This window comes from Anoplolepis gracilipes, chromosome 8 (assembly GCF_047496725.1).
Source record: "Anoplolepis gracilipes chromosome 8, ASM4749672v1, whole genome shotgun sequence".
In the NCBI taxonomy this organism is placed as follows: domain Eukaryota; kingdom Metazoa; phylum Arthropoda; class Insecta; order Hymenoptera; family Formicidae; genus Anoplolepis; species Anoplolepis gracilipes.
In genome coordinates, this window is record NC_132977.1 from 9,812,913 (window position 1) to 9,829,470 (window position 16,558).

Consider the following 16,558-nt stretch of genomic DNA (forward strand, 5'->3'; position numbering starts at 1 on the left):
GCCAAATGAATCAACTTGCATTTGACAGGTTTCAATTATAAACTTTAATGAAATGTAAAATTTCTAATTGAAACCTGTTAAATACAACTTGGCATGCTTCTACCAACCAATGAATCCATCCATGGACATAATCATAAAGTATGATATTATAATCTTAAAATGTAATAAAGTTTCTAATAAAAATGTACATTAATGGCTTAGAAAAGTCTGTGAAAAAGAGAACAATGGAAAAGAAATGGTTATCTATTTAATCTTATGAAAATCAAGTGCAATGTTTAATAAACATTGCTAGTTTTGGATATATCTTATAATCTTCAATGTGTAAAACTCAAATTATCATCTTGTATTACACATTGAGCTACATTTTTTCAATTTATGTAAATTATATTCTTTAAATAAAAATAAAGTCAAATACAAAAACCTTGAAAAAATATAAATCAAATATATATTTTATATATAAAATTGTGTATATATATGTATATATACATATACATATATATATATATATACATAAAATTTGATATACAAAAAAATTTTTAAATGAGATGAGTGATAGAATAAATAAGATGATGAAATGGAATAAGATATTGCAATAATTTATTTAATACATACAATAAAAAATAAAATTTGAAATTTGTCTTACTTATTTATTAAATAGATGTTGAGATGGAAAAAAAATCGCACTTTGAATGTTTGAAATATTTAAAAAACAATTGTATATAAGAATAATATATAAGATAAGAATATGTAAAAAGTCAATCTCAAAAATAGAACATAAAAAATAGATATATCTTTTGTTTCTGATTTTTATAATTATAATGATATACTTTTTGTATATCAGATAATATTTTTATTTTTATTATTTTTTTCGCTGATCTTTTGGAAATTTTATTCAATTAATAATATGCGGTCACTATGATTGTTTTCTTAATACTTTCAATATATAATATTAAAATATCTTAACGAAATTTAATTAAAATTTATTTTAAAAGAAAATATCAAAGAAAGAAATACATACGTATCAATATTTGAGCTGCAAATATTCGTTACATTTCGAAAGCAATTTAAATATAAAGGTGCCTTTTCATGCTGACGCTCGACGCTCATTTTCAGCGTCAAAAGACATCACGTGACCAAAAATAAAAATACCAATTCGTCAATTTTGATCACGTGATCTGTTTTGACGCCAAAAATGAGCGTCGAGCGTCAACATGAAAAGGCACCTTAATCGTTGATTACAGTTTGTAAAATGACTAACAGCAAAACATAAAAGTTTCTATTTCATAATAATTTAATTTTACTAATACAGTAATAGAAATTTTTTAATTATCCTGTTGGCAATCCTGCAAGTTACTCAACAATTACAATTGATAAATACATACCGTAAAAAACAGATACAAGCAAGTTTTTCATTTGTAGTTGTGCATTTGATCTACAGAAAAAAAAACAAAAGAAAATAATTCTTTTATTAAAATATCCAGTATCTCTCTCTACAGAGATATCTGAATAAAATTACAAAACTGCTATTTAGAGTATAATATCGTATGTTAATCGATTAAAAATTCTTTTTACTACAGTATTTTGATCCATTAATTCATTACTAATAAAATCGTTTCAAATCGCTTGAATTTAGCGCGCTTTTTATGTATAAATCTATAGCGAAAAGTTTTTTCCCGCGAAACAACACAAAGGATTACGTCCGATAGTGGTATCTGGCATCTGGAGATATATATATATATATATATATATATGTATATATATATATATATATATATATATATATATATATGACTTTTGAAGTGTAATATGAGCTGCAAATGAAATACGAGAGAAGCCGTGTTGTTGATGACACAGAAAGAGATTGAAGGAAGCGAAGAAGAAGGCAAGGCGTGAGTGAGAAATTTACATATTGTATTTTAGGTGATTGCATTTTTTACCTCGTATCATTCGTCGAAAGTTTATGGTAGCGTCGACGATGTGTATATACTATGTACATAAATATTTTCGGGGGTCGGCAACAAGGACAAAATTGTTTGTTTCAACGATTGACACGATTCTTAGAGATTCGAGAACGTGAGTTTATCGAAAAACGTAAGAAATCACGGTTACAAGAATCGTGGAAAAGAGTTATATTGTTTCGCGTCTTGTTTTACGAATCGAACGGACATAAGGAATAAAATCATAAAAAATTGGAATTAAATTATGAACAATTAAAAATTCGCCAACTCGATCTCAGGCAAAGTTGTTCGGTCACTGTCCTATTTTCCGATTACGTAAATTGCATGTACATAATTAATACTGCGAACGTCTGTAACCTAATTTCATTCAAGTAGTTGGGACAAACGGTTTTAATTGATCCATATTAATTAAGATATCTGTTATATGTTGCAGATTGATGAAGAACGAATCGCACGTTTGAACGAGCCATTATATGCAAAAAAAAAAAAAAAAGAACGAGAATTGATTCAACTAAAAAGTGTGAATCAAAATGGCACAGCATTCGCAATCGTCGTCCTTTGAAAGTGTCATTTTTGTCACTTATGTTGAGGCTGATGATGTGAACTTAAGGATCTGGGGTCAACTAGATAAGCAGGCTGTTACTTCCGTAGAGCAATACATCTACCCTTTGACAGAACGATTTAATCAGGGATATGGTTGCCCTTCCAAGTCTAACAGACTAACTATTGGTGCATTTTGCTGCGCCAGATTCCAGTCCGATGGCTATTTTCGGGCAAAAATACTTGGCATACGTCCCGATGGCATGATCGTTGTACAATTTATTGACTATGGCAATGTAGAGGTCTTACCACCAAACGAGATTCATTTGTGGGATAGCATACGTGAAACGGAACCTCTGCGAACGTATCCACCAATGGCAGTAGAATTTACGTTGATGGACGTGTTACCTCTAAATGGTGTTTGGGATAATGGAATAGTCGAATCAATTAGAAAAACCTTGTGTTACAATGAGTATAGAGCTCTTCTTTATATGTTGAATAATCGCTATTTCATAAAATTGTGGTACAATAATGAGGAGTTTAGTGAACTATTGGTGAAGCAACACATGGCTATACCAAATACTGTCAAATCAACTATTATACCCGACATGTTTAGGTATATTTTTTATATTTAACTTTTTTTAACATTTTTATATCTTATAATTATCTAATTAATTATTAATTATTTATTTTTTTTTTTTTAGACCAAAACCTGTACTACAACTTCAAATGCCAGTGTATCAACAACAAAATAAAAACAATATGAATAACTGTGCAACAATACCAATAATGCAGAATCCAAATATGAATCATAATGCCAATGTACAAGCGTTCCATAAGCCTTTTCCAACTGATATGACTCAACATAAACTTGCTGATCAACGACCTTCGCCGCGGCCTGTTCAAGAAGCACTCGTATTCAAATCTCGAGTATTAGATGTAAATTCACGATATCGAGTGTTAATATCACATGTGGAAGATGGCCCACAAAAGTTTTCTGTACAAGTTGAAAACACACAAGCTATATTGAGTCAACTGATGGACGAGATAAACAGTCATCCAAAACTTCCATTGCAAGAACCACCATTACCAGGATCAGTTTGCTTAGGACGATACACGGAAAATGAAGAAAATGGAGTATTATGTCGGGCAGTTGTAATGTCCGTGATGGAACATAAATGCAAATTGTATTATGTTGATTTTGGTCATACAGAAGTTTTACCATATACAGATATCTTCCAATTGCCACCTGAATACATTAATCCTAAAGTGCTTTCCATTAGATTCACATTAAGTGGCCTAAGGGAACTCAACATTACACAAGAAATGAAAGCATACTTTAAAGAACTAGTATACAGAAAATTACTTATTCTACATGTTCGTCCGCCAGAAGGACCACCATTGATTCAATATGGTGACTTGTATGATGACAATGGCATGAACATAAAAGATATGTTAAAAAAAGTATTCCCAGCACCTTCTGCAACAATATCGATAACGTATTCGTATCCGCAATTACAACGATTATCGAAAGGTGTTCAAGAAGTTGTACATGTTTCTTATGTAGAGTCATGTAAGAAATTCTTTGTGCAACTTGACAGTGGGATAAAGTCTCTCGACTCGATAATGCAAGGCCTAGCACAATATGCTAAAATGGCATCTGTTTTGAATGTGGCACAGCTAGAAGAGGGGTTACCTTGTGCAGCTCTATATGATTCACAATGGTAAGCTTAAAACAACGTTTAAGACATTCTTCGTCATTAATTTCTTATTTATTGAATTAGTCTTATAAATTAATAATAATTTTTTTTCCAGGTATCGTGCACAAATTCTTAGTGTTACTGGAGACAAAGTTAAAGTGATATATGTTGATTATGGAAATGAGGAGGTATTATCCATAGTATCTCTTCGTGTAATTCATGATAGTTTAGTGACAAGTTTGCCAGCACAAGCTATAAAGTGTGCATTAAATGGTTATGAGGTGCTTTCATCAGATCAAGAAGTCTTCAATTATTTCGAAAGACTGACGCTCGAGAAACGTTTTCATATGAAAGTAGTTGCTGCACAATCTAAAGGCCTATTAGTTGATTTATTCGAACTTGATACAATGCAAAGTATTCATCGTCAGCTGATAAACAATTTATTTTCTGATAAAAATTCTGCCAGTTCAGTAAATGGAGACGTTCAACATTCTATCAAACCAATAAATAATTTCCAAAGGTAAGAAAAAGTATTGTTATTACTTTTAAAAATTATAAAACATTTCTAACAATTTTTACAATTGTAACAATATGTTCAATTGTAACAATATTTACAAATAAAAATTCACTTTAACGTCAGAAGTAGAACAATAAAAGATGCAATTTTTATTGCATCACAGGTCTTGTATGAAAATCCAAGCAAATTTGATTCAAGGACAGAAATTAAAAAATATAAATACAACACGATAAACATAATGATAACATAATACTTTTTTTAGCTTTTTAATATAACATGGTTGACAAAAAAGATTAATTATTTATGTAAATCATAATTATATTTTTATTATTTGTAGTAACTATTAGTATTTTTCTGATAAACATTTGTTGCAACATTCTTATTACAATATTCTATAAAAATTAGCTTTAAAAAAATATATGTTAGCAAATAGCAGCATTTTATGACATGATCTACTTGCTATGCTATATGCTACATAATTTTATGTTGCAGTAAATTTTATATTCTAATTTATCAATTTTTAATTTCAATGATTCATTTTTGCATGTATAAATGTTATGCATAAATGGATACTGAATAATTCTAATATTGCATGATTATATCATGTCTTTTCTATTATATCGCCCTGTTATCAATTATTATTTTACTATAATGTTGTATTTTTTTCTTTTTTTTTTACAGGGGAGATAAAGACCGATATAATAAAAAAAATAACATTGATACTTGGAATCGTAACCAAAATGCTAAATCTTGTCAAGATAACAAATCAAATTCCTGGAAAGATGAATGGTCTCAAGAGAAACAATATGATAATAGACATGATAGATCCGGCGTTTATTCTCATCGTGATGGTTCACAGAATGATCGATTTATTAAAAACGAAACTGCATACAATAGACCTGGCAGAGATAGATCATATAAAAAACATGATAAAAGTGAAACAAATACATTCAACAGAGGATTTAATAGAGAAACCTCGCGAAATGGTGGAAATAAATTCAATGATAACGAACGGAGATATAATCGTAATAATTTCGATAAAGCATGCAGCGACAAGGATTCAGATACTTCGTCTAAAGGTAGCGCTAAACGCGGGAAAGGCAGTTTTAACCGTGATGGTTTTAACAATGGACGAGAAGAGAGCTATGACAGTGGAGTGTCAGGTAGCGCTAAACGCGGGAAAGGCAGTTTTAGCCGTGATGGTTTTAATAATGGACGAGAAGAGAGCTATGACAGTGGAGTGTCAGGCAGATTGCAAACTGGAAAGTGGAATGATAGAAAACCATCGACTCGTAAGCCTAGCTACAAAAATGGAAAATTCACTGGTATTTAACATTTAATTTATAATTATATAATACTTTATCTCTCTCTGTATAATATGAATTTTTACTTAACAATTTTTATTAAACATAGGTGACTATAATGAAAAATTTAAGGATGAGGAGAATAATACAAACAATATTGTACATGATCAGGTAATAAAATATTAATTAATGTTGTGAATTAACTAGCATTATGAATGTATTTACATTTGAGACTCTTTATCAAACACATTACATATACATATATATCATTTACAGATAAACGTTTGTGAATCGTGGGATACAGATAATGTTGATAAAACGCTGCAGAACAATAAAGTTGCTAATAGAGAATCCCGAATTTCATCGATAAATGTTACTCTTGGCTCTATAAAAACTTGTGAAGTAGTATTTACCAACACACCATTGGACTTCTTTGTTCAAATAAATCCTGATTGCTTAGAATTAGACACTATCATGGAAAATATAGCTGCAACTTACGAAAATGGTGGAGAAACAATGCAAGCTTCTGAGATACAATGTGGTATATATTGTATCGCTCAATACTCGGAAGATTTTAAGTGGTACAGAGTACTAATCAAATCTGTAGAAGAAAATAGTGCAACTGTAGAATTTGTTGATTATGGAAACACAGAATCAGTCGACTTTACGAAAATTAAAGTCATTCAGAAAGAATTTCTGGAACTGCCAATGCAAGCAGTGCATTGTAAATTACTTGGATTGACCAGTGTTAAGGAAAACGAATATGCGATTTTCTCGGAAAATGTCGAAGGAAAATTATTAGAGGTAGAATTTGTTGCCGAAAAAAATGAAGTATATGAAGTACTGTTGCGTGAGATTATTAATGACATACCAAACACTAATTATATAAATGAAGAATTTTGTAAAATAGAAGATTTAGTAAAAACAAAAGAAACTTCGGAGACTAAAAAAACATTTAAATCGACGGAAAATATACAAGGAGCTCCAGATTATGCTCCCATTGATTCAAAATGGCAAACAATTTTATATGAATCTGAATCTAAATATGATGCTATTGTTACATGGTTCATAAATCCTAATAAATTTTATTGTCAACTGTTGAATAAAGAAGCAGAATTTAAAGCAATAATGAGTGAAATTCAGAAAACATATGCTGGTAGAGAACCTGTAACACATAAACTACAGGTACTTAATTAATGTTTTTAGACACTCGGTTTATTTTATCAAGATTCGTTATATTCATTTTAAATATAAATTTGTAATGTACATATATAGTAAATATAAATATAATTGTTATTTTAGATTGGTTCAGCGGTCATAGCTATATTTTCCGAAGATAGAGCTCTTTATCGAGCAGAAGTTATAAATATCAGTGATCAAAAAGATGCATACATAGTTCAATACATAGATTTTGGAAATTGCGCGATCGTAGATTTGCGTAATATATACCCTGTCGAGAAGAAATTCCTGCAACTGCCTAAATTAGCAGTACAATGTTCCTTGAAAAATATTATATCTAATAATAATTCAGACTGGTCCAAAACTGACAACAATGCGCTCGATAATTGCTTTAATGCTGACAAGTATGAATGCATCTTGCATGAATTTAATAACAATCAATACATGACTTCTTTAATCTACAATGGACAAGATGTGGGTGATATGTTAGTACAGAAAAATATTGCGGCCTTTGCTACAAAAACTTCAGTCGAAACAATCTGTGGTAAAGATAATTTTAAAATCCATCCAAAAAATCGCGCGAGATATCTTATTTTTATAATAAAGTTATATATTGTAGATAACATTAAATATTAAAAATATTAATATTAAATATATTTAATAATAAAATTAAAAACATAGATTACACACATAGATTTAACATTTATATCTTTTGTATTTTGGTTGCAGAAGCTGACACCAAAATGAAAATGCTCAATGATATAGAGAGAGTGGACATAAGTCTTTTTAGTGGTCAAATTCTCAAAATGAAAATTTCTAATGTTGAAGATATAACACTGTTTCATGTCCAGCTTCTATCAGCTTCAAAATATGAAGCTATTATCCACAAATACATGGCTGATAAAAATACAGAGGTATCATTTAGCTTAAATACATCTGACAACAAATCACAAATTGCTATCAAATATAAATTATATATTAATCATAAATGTTACAAAAAAATTAAAGTAATTTTATTAAATGTGCATCGAAAACAAAAAATTAAAACATTAAAAAGTATAACAGAGTTTCATAGGCAAAGCATCAGCAAAATGTTTTTGCTTTATGATATTGCTTTTAAACCTAAATGTCTACAAATCTATTCAACCTATTATCCTTCAATTTTCCATTTTCTAACAAATTTAAACTAACAACTCGTCTTAATAACAAACTGTCTTAGCATCTGCTGTCACATAATAATTATAAAAATAATAAAAATTTAATCTCTAATCAATTTTTTTAAAAGAAGAAATTTTGAAAGAAAAATCTGAATAAATTCAATATCTTTATACATATATATATATATATATATATATATATATATATATATATATATATATATATATATAAATCATCATATATATACAAATGTTTTGGACATATATTCTTAGATTTACACATTACAATATGGCAAATACCTATAATATTTAAGATCAGTGTATGAAATTTTATCCCAAATTATATGAAAAAATGTCAAGTCATTAAAATATGCAATTAATTTCGAGGACTGATGTAAATGTGATTGGTATTATGTATTTGTTTAATCAAGTAACAAAGTTCATAATATCTTTCATAAATCGAATCATGCTTCTTCGAAATTCTAACAATTTCATGAAAAACATCTTTAATCTTATTGCACGATGTATGGTATTAACAGCTAAATAATAATCGATTATAATATTATTCTCATGAATGTTTCATTTTTCTGTCATAATATTTAAATTTCAGTAAGTTAACTAAAGTCATAATAATTTAATATTAAAATAACACCTTGTCACTTATTTTAATATACATATAGTTTATCACATGAATTCAAACAAGTTATATTGATAAAAAAAAAGTTATGATAATGTTAGGTGATGCCGCGATTATCAACCGGCGAGATATGTCTTGACGCGGGCTGTCTAATCAATGCAAATGGAACATGGAAACGAGCTGTAGTAATTAATTGTTCACGGTCCAACGAATTTTATGTAAAACTCATTGATACCGGAATGTGTCAAAAGATCCTGGATGGTGTGAGTTAGATATTCAATCAGATGTTTATAAAAACCTTTTATAAAAATCTTCTCGACTTTAAAATGCGAGTTAATACCATACATCGTTATCACGTGAGCTCGTGATATATTAAATTGATTGATTAAAAAAATTTATAATTTTATATACTTCTATTTTTTAATATAACATAATAATCTAGGTTTTAGCTTTACCTGGAGAACTTGCCATCATGCAGAATCAAGCGTTAGAATGCTCTCTGCAAAATGTAACAGCGTCATCCGATGCAAATAAACGATTGAAAGAGCTTGAAGGAAAAGAACTACTGGTTATGGTAGAAGAAGTCAATAATAGCAGGTTTATATATTTGCTTATAATGATTGCAAATATAAAACTATGAAATTTTAATTTTTAAATGTTAATATCTTTTGTTTATATAGACTTATCGTAAAACTTTATGATCTCTTTGGCAATGGAATAATGAATATGGAAGAAAAAGTGGAAAAGATATCACCCATATGTTCACTGCCCATTCTAAGTTCCACTTATAAGGTATTTGTTTCGTATCTGGAGAATTCTACCAATATCTGGTTGCAACGGTGCGCAGAGGTGGAGCTCGAAGCAAGATTGTTGAAAGACCTTGAAGAATATTACACTAATTTTGGGCAAAAATTGAAACCGGAAATGCACCTATTGTGCGCGGCCAAAAGTTTGGAGGACGGAAATTGGTATAGAGGAAGAATCGTCAGCCATACCGAAACAACTGCCTGTGTACATTATATTGATTATGGGAATACCGAGGAAATTGCTCTGGAATCGATCATGACTTTAGAACCGCAGTTTTACGAACTTCACCAATTAGCGATAAATGTATCGTTATCGATAGCTCTTATCGGCACTGAAGCCGAACAGCTAAACCTACTGCACACTCATTTGATGGACAAAGAATTCACCGCTGTCTTTTATAACGTACACAAAAAGTGGATTGTCGATCTGATCGAAAACGAGGAAAAACTCAGCGATAAATTTCGCTCGTTGAATCTAGTGAGAGAAGAACAGGTAACGCCTAAACTATCGGAATCTCAAACTCCCGAAGCATCAACGACCGATAAATTCAATGTATGCGTATCTCACGTTGATTCTCCGAGTCAATTCTGGTTGCAACGAGTAGATGAGATCACGACTCTCAATGAAAAGCACGAACAACTCCAGTTAGAAGTGTCTAATTTTTCAACAATAGACGATATACTGGAAGAAGGTACCTTGTGCGCTACTACTTATTCGATCGACAATCTCTGGTATCGCGCCGAGGTATTAGATGCAGACGAGGACATCACAACAGTTCGATTCATAGACTATGGCAATACAGATGTTATTAATAATAAGACAGACAATATTCGACAAATACCGGATGCTTGGAGAAACTTAAACAGATTCGCAATGAAATGCAGACTTGATGTTATTCCTGTAGATACGGAGGATTGGAACGAATCGACTTGCGAGAGATTCGAGAATTTAGTAACATCTACAGAAACTCTTCAGGCTCTAATAGTAGCGGATACTATGCCTAAACGTGTAGAGTTGTTCATAAACGACAAGAGCGTCAGCGAGATGTTAGTCGAAGAAAAGCACGCTATTATAATTAATACCGAGCAAGAGCCGGTGGACGAGATAGTCGATCTCGAACTGGATCCACATTCTGCTTTCGTGTGCCATATCAATTCGCCGAATGAGTTTTGGGTTCAGGAAGAAAAATCAGTTGCTGATTTGGAAGTGATGGCGGACAGATTTATAGTCGCTGATATGTTCCCGAAAATCGACGATGTGAAGGAGGATCTACTATGCGTCGCCAAATATCCGGAGGACGAACAATGGTACAGAGCGCGCGTAATCTCTCATGATAACAACGGGGACACGCGAGTTATATACATAGACTATGGAAATTCCGCTGTGTCTACTGAAATTCGCGCCATTCCAGAAGATCTGGCGAATATATCGCCTCTGTCGCGCAAGTGCTGCTTACAACTACCACCGCAAATCAAGGAATGGTCGCAGCAAGCTCGCGAAGAATTTGTCAGGTTGGCCGCGGATGGTGCGACTATCTTTCTCCTCGACGTGTTGAAGGACCAAGAAACATCATTGGTAAAGTTAACATTGGATGGCCAGAACGTCACCGATATACTTGCGAGTATGTGCGAACGACATTCACCAGTTATCGAAGAAAGACTGCCACCATTAGGCGAGGAGAATTCGCCGAACGTGGTAGTAAGTCATATCAACAGCCCGAACGAGTTTTGGATCCAAGCCGAGAGTAGTATAAGCGAACTGGAAGTGATGTCGGATCGTCTGCGAGACGCAGAGAGTTTCCTCGCTTTGAACAACCTCGACATCGGCACAATCTGTGCCGCTCGATATCCAGAAGACGAATGTTGGTACAGGGCGAGGATAATCGCACGGTGTGAAATAGGTACAGAGGTCTTGTATATGGATTACGGCAATTCCGCGGTCACAGAAGAATTAAGAATATTGCCGGAAGATATTGTAAATATTCCGATTTTGTCGAAACGATGCACGCTCGAGAAGCCAAGCCACATTGCTGCGTGGAGCGAGGAAGCTTGTGATAAGTTTAAAGAACTCGCTGCCGAAGGAGCCACTATGTTTCAGTTTGAGAATCTTGACGAAGACGATCCCATGCATGTTCGATTAAATCTCAATGGGACGAACGTTGTTGATCTTTTATTAGCTGGATTTGAAAATGTTCCTTCAGAAATTGCAGAGGAAATGGACAAATTACCAGAAGTTGAAAAGATTTCTATTATAGAGAAACAAGAAACATATTTCCACGAGACTCACGAACCAATAAATAACAGTGAAGAAACTTCAAATTTAGGTAAGGAAATTCAACAAACAGATATTTTAGATTGCGTTAATCAAATGGAAAACCATGAAAACAGAATTGATAAAGAAGTGCTTAATAAATCCTTTATAGATTCTGATACAAATAAGGAAAACGAATGTAATGAAGAACAGAAGGATGGAATCATAGAAGAAATCGAGGAAAAAAAGAATGAAAAATCTGAAATTACGATAACTGAATGTACTTCAAGAATGAAAGAAATTTCAGAAGATAACATTGAAACGAATAAAGATGTAGATATCACCAGTAATGAAACGATTTCTATAAACAAAATTACACCTACTACATCACGTTTTGATGAATCCTTGCTTCATGTAACGGAACTTAGTGTTGATGAAATCGTTGAAAATATGATAAGAGACGCCATTGAAGATGTAGAGTCACAAAAAATTGATTATACAAACTTATCTGTCACAAATAAAACACAATTACCTGATGTCGCACAAGCTGATGAACAGCAAGAATCGCTATCTCAAATGCAAACTATACCTATAAATAAATCTTCAAATACACGAATTTCGGAAGTACTCGCGATAAAAGATGTAGAGGATTCCAAAATTCCGGAAGATTTGGAAATTTCATCATTAACAAATGAATCGCAGTCTCAGAATGTCGTGCAACTTAATAATGATCAGGTCAAGGAACGAAAAGTACATTCTGTAATGCAACCTGTAAATGGTAATGTAAACGAATCTTCAACTGGCTCCCAAATTTTAGAAACAATATCGTGTTTGCCGAAAGAAGAAATAAATTTGGACCAAAAACAAAGTCCAACGAAGGAGATTATTCCTAAAACCACAGACAAGGATAGTGATTTAAAAATTCAGTCTAAAAGCATAGCTACGGATAATGATTTAAACATTTCTTCGGAATCGATGTGTACGGTAAAAGCGATAGAATCAACGCCGTACGTAATTAAGACTGATCCATCTGAGCAGTTTAATTATTCGAAAAGACGATCAGAAGACAAGATAATTCCCGGATGTGTCTCCAGAGGTGAGTCGCCCAACGATTTAGAAATTGAACGTCCTGTAACACCAAAAACACCACATTCAGAAAAGCTCGTGGCTGGTGCTGTGAATCCTGTGTTACAATCAGTTCCCGATAATGTGACTGAAGAGGATGAGATATTTACTGTCTCTATAGAGGACAACATTCCTAAATATATGACATAGCTTTATAAATGTAGCGGACATGTACTGCAACTGTATATAGATATGTAAGGTATATACATGTGCAGTATAAAAATCCAGATTTCTTACAGACAAATCTTACATTTTTGTTTTTTATTTTTTTTTTTCATTTTTCTCATTTTTTTTTTTTAAACTATATAATAGATGAAGGAACAAAAATTATATCACCATATAAACGATATGTATCGGTGATTGTCTTGGAGTTTTTTTTTCTCTTTTTACACACAGTACAAATTTGCCATGTTTACTATGAATCTACATATTCCCGCTACATTGCACATATTAGGCTATTAGATGTATAACCAAAGATTAATTCATCTAATTGACAACTCTCTTTATATTTATGTTATTCCCGTTTATGTTTTATGCTCTGTCTAATATTCGTCCTTACCAAATAATGATTACAATTTTTCTTAATAATCATAATTTTTTTAAGTTACAATGAATTTAATGACTAACTTTCAAATTATTGAATTTCTTTATGTAACTCTTGCAAATTATACAACATATAATCATATAATCATAGAGGCTGCTTTTGTGACTAAACGAGATATAAGCAAAACAAAACTAAATGTTTTATTTGTCTGACACATGTCTTTATTAATTGCATTACACACAATGTATCTGCGATAATTTTTCACTTTTCTGTTTGTGCAATTGCACAATTATAAAAAAAAAAAAAACAAATATGTTCAGCAATTATTTTATAACATAATTATATAACATAAGCTATACAATATCAAAACGTGATTGCACTGCACCAAGTTCGACTGAACATTGTAAAAATATAACTTTGAAATATATTTGGCCATATATAATGTATAATTATTAATATTATATATTATAATATATAATATATAATATATAATATATAATTACTAATATTAATATTATATATATATATATATATATATATATATATATATAGTAATTACGTATTATTAAGTGTAAAAAGTATACATATATATTTTTTACACTTAATAATATGTAATTATGTAAAACCTGCAAAAGAAAGAAAAGCGTTTTTTGTCACAACTGCGTTATATATATATGACCATCTATGCAATTATGTATGTATTGGATAAAAAATGTATAATTGTGAATTTATTTCTTAAATCTCTTATATATATATATATAAGAGTCATATATTCTATAGTTCCATTAACTTCTTCCCTTACAGTGTTTTGTATATTAACGTTAATATAGTATGTTACGATTGTAATAGGTGAAGTATGCTGTATAAATATTTGTATTCTGCTAAAATATTTTTTCTAATAAACATTTCAAAATATGTATCGTTTCTATATATCTTTATCGCGTTTATCAATACATTTAATTAAATTCGCAATTTATAACAATATCGCAAATTTTTTTATTGTTAATTTATATTTAAACTTTTAATATTTTGTTACATTATTTTTAAATTTACAGTGGATTTCTTCAAACACATTTTTCTCCGTTTTTTTTTCAATTGTCCTGTGTAACTTCCAGTTTTGGAGTAATCTTTCGTAAATTTCGTCTTTTAATGCGATTTTTGCGTTCTTTTGCTTTATTGAAGATTTAATTAAAATGTAGATAATTTGCAATTATAATAATAATAAAAATATATCTCAAAATTTTACACATTTTACATAAAGCATTAAATTTTATTTCTATATCTTTAAAATTTGATTACTTTTATAACTTTATTTTTAAAAAACTGAACTTAGTTATGTAATCAAATATACATATATATGTTATGCGAGAAAAAATACAATACAAATTTTCAAATTTATAATTAAACTTTTTTCACATTTGAAATCTGTAGAAGAAATAGTATAATGAAATTTTACTTTTCTTTCTGGCGATCATCAGATTTCTTTTCACACTCATATTGTAATTTTCCTGTCTTTCTTTAGCAAAGAATTCGCGCGCCAGCGCAATTTCGTCCTCCAAGTGCCATCGTAAAGGACCTCGACATCGCTTGCAACGTCCTAAATAAGCTATACCTTTGGCTTCGAGAATTCTGCGTTGAATGAGAAACGGTGGTGGCCGACCGATGTCCTGAACACGGAACTTTACCCCGGGTCCTCCATTGTTCAGGATTACGTCTGTCAAAGAGGACAGGAAAGGAGGATTTCGCATGTCGTACCGTTTCTCAGGATCTTGAGATTTCTCTTCGCAACAAAATCCATACGGTTTCTGCGGCAGCTGCGAGCGTGGCAGTTTTGCGAGAAGCCGTTTGCTCGGTATTTTCTTCATGTTATCACAATTTTTTTTCAATCGATCAAAGTATATTGCATATTCTGGGGGATCTTGAATTATCCTTTATTCTAAAATATATATGTTCTATTTCTAATAAGATTCATTTTCTCACTGCGATTGATATATTGCTGAAAAGAATCACATTATTGATTATAATTCTGTGAAATATTTTTTTAATTTTATTTAGTGTTAATGAAAAACAATTGAGAGAAGTCTAATATCATATGCTAAATGAAAAATATTTAATTATATTGCTGCTGGGTTTCTTATGCCTTTAATTTTTCTTTTGATTTCTGTTTTAATATTTTTAGAAATACAATTTTATATTAATTTAAAAGTTTTATTATAAAAATAATAAATTCCATTCAAATGTAAATTAACACGTAATATAGTTTTGTATAGGAAGGATAGCTTATAAAGAAAAAACTAGATAAAATACATCGAGAACTTTCTCGAAAAGGAGAAATATATCTTGTTTTTTATTAATTCTAAATTTCTTTATTAAAAAAAACTAATCTAATCGAAAATTTTAAAATTTTAAGTTTGCCTGTGTGTGTTCAAAAAAATCTACTCTGGTTTGATTGTCCAATCAGGACCAAGAAATGTGTGCGTTCGAAAAACCTACTTTGGTTTGATGGACCAATCAGGACAAGGAAATCTTCACTTGATTAGCCAATCAAGTGATCAAAAAAAGTATTCCGAGGAATGGATTTTTGAACGCAACTTTGGGGATGTGATTGGCGTAGAATTTCAAATAACCATATTTCTCTTGTGTCTTTAAAGAATTCTATCTTTACTTGTAACACACATTTTATAATATTACTGTTTTTTTATTTAAAAGAGTATACACGACTAATTCTCTTACATGCAAATATCATGCAGTATTATGGAATTCTCATTGAAGGTTAGGTTAATATCGTGACAAAGATGCAAGCGTGACTCGATCTACGATTCAAATTATGAATTCGTCTA

General features: G+C 30.9%; 2 protein-coding genes across 13 annotated transcripts; one reads left to right on the forward strand and one right to left on the reverse strand.

Moving 5' to 3' along the window:
- Positions 1 to 1,759: 1,759 nt before the first annotated feature.
- Positions 1,760 to 14,633, forward strand: LOC140669099 (protein tudor). 12 transcript variants are annotated; one of them, XM_072898632.1, is made up of 13 exons: positions 2,080 to 2,306; positions 2,392 to 3,114; positions 3,203 to 4,222; positions 4,314 to 4,718; positions 5,397 to 6,040; positions 6,129 to 6,190; positions 6,296 to 7,204; positions 7,322 to 7,742; positions 7,928 to 8,112; positions 9,094 to 9,255; positions 9,435 to 9,589; positions 9,673 to 12,122; positions 12,222 to 14,633. In XM_072898632.1, the coding sequence occupies exons 2-13, from the start codon at positions 2,489 to 2,491 to the stop codon at positions 13,322 to 13,324; spliced, it is 8,142 nt and encodes a 2,713-aa protein (XP_072754733.1). In that variant the 5' UTR covers positions 2,080 to 2,306; positions 2,392 to 2,488; the 3' UTR covers positions 13,325 to 14,633. The 12 variants fall into 12 exon arrangements, with proteins under 12 accessions (XP_072754723.1, XP_072754728.1, XP_072754730.1 ...); XM_072898622.1 differs by lacking the exon at positions 2,080 to 2,306 and adding an exon at positions 1,760 to 1,889 and having other exon boundaries at positions 9,673 to 14,633; XM_072898627.1 differs by lacking the exon at positions 2,080 to 2,306 and adding an exon at positions 1,765 to 1,920 and having other exon boundaries at positions 9,673 to 14,633.
- Positions 14,634 to 14,781: 148 nt separating this feature from the next.
- On the reverse strand, positions 14,782 to 16,279 carry LOC140669104 (uncharacterized). Its single transcript, XM_072898638.1, has 3 exons — positions 16,212 to 16,279; positions 15,175 to 15,714; positions 14,782 to 14,889 (listed from the first exon to the last, which is right to left on the reverse strand). The coding sequence occupies exons 2-3, from the start codon at positions 15,581 to 15,583 to the stop codon at positions 14,810 to 14,812; spliced, it is 489 nt and encodes a 162-aa protein (XP_072754739.1). The 5' UTR covers positions 15,584 to 15,714; positions 16,212 to 16,279; the 3' UTR covers positions 14,782 to 14,809.
- Between the last annotated feature and the right edge of the window lie 279 nt (positions 16,280 to 16,558).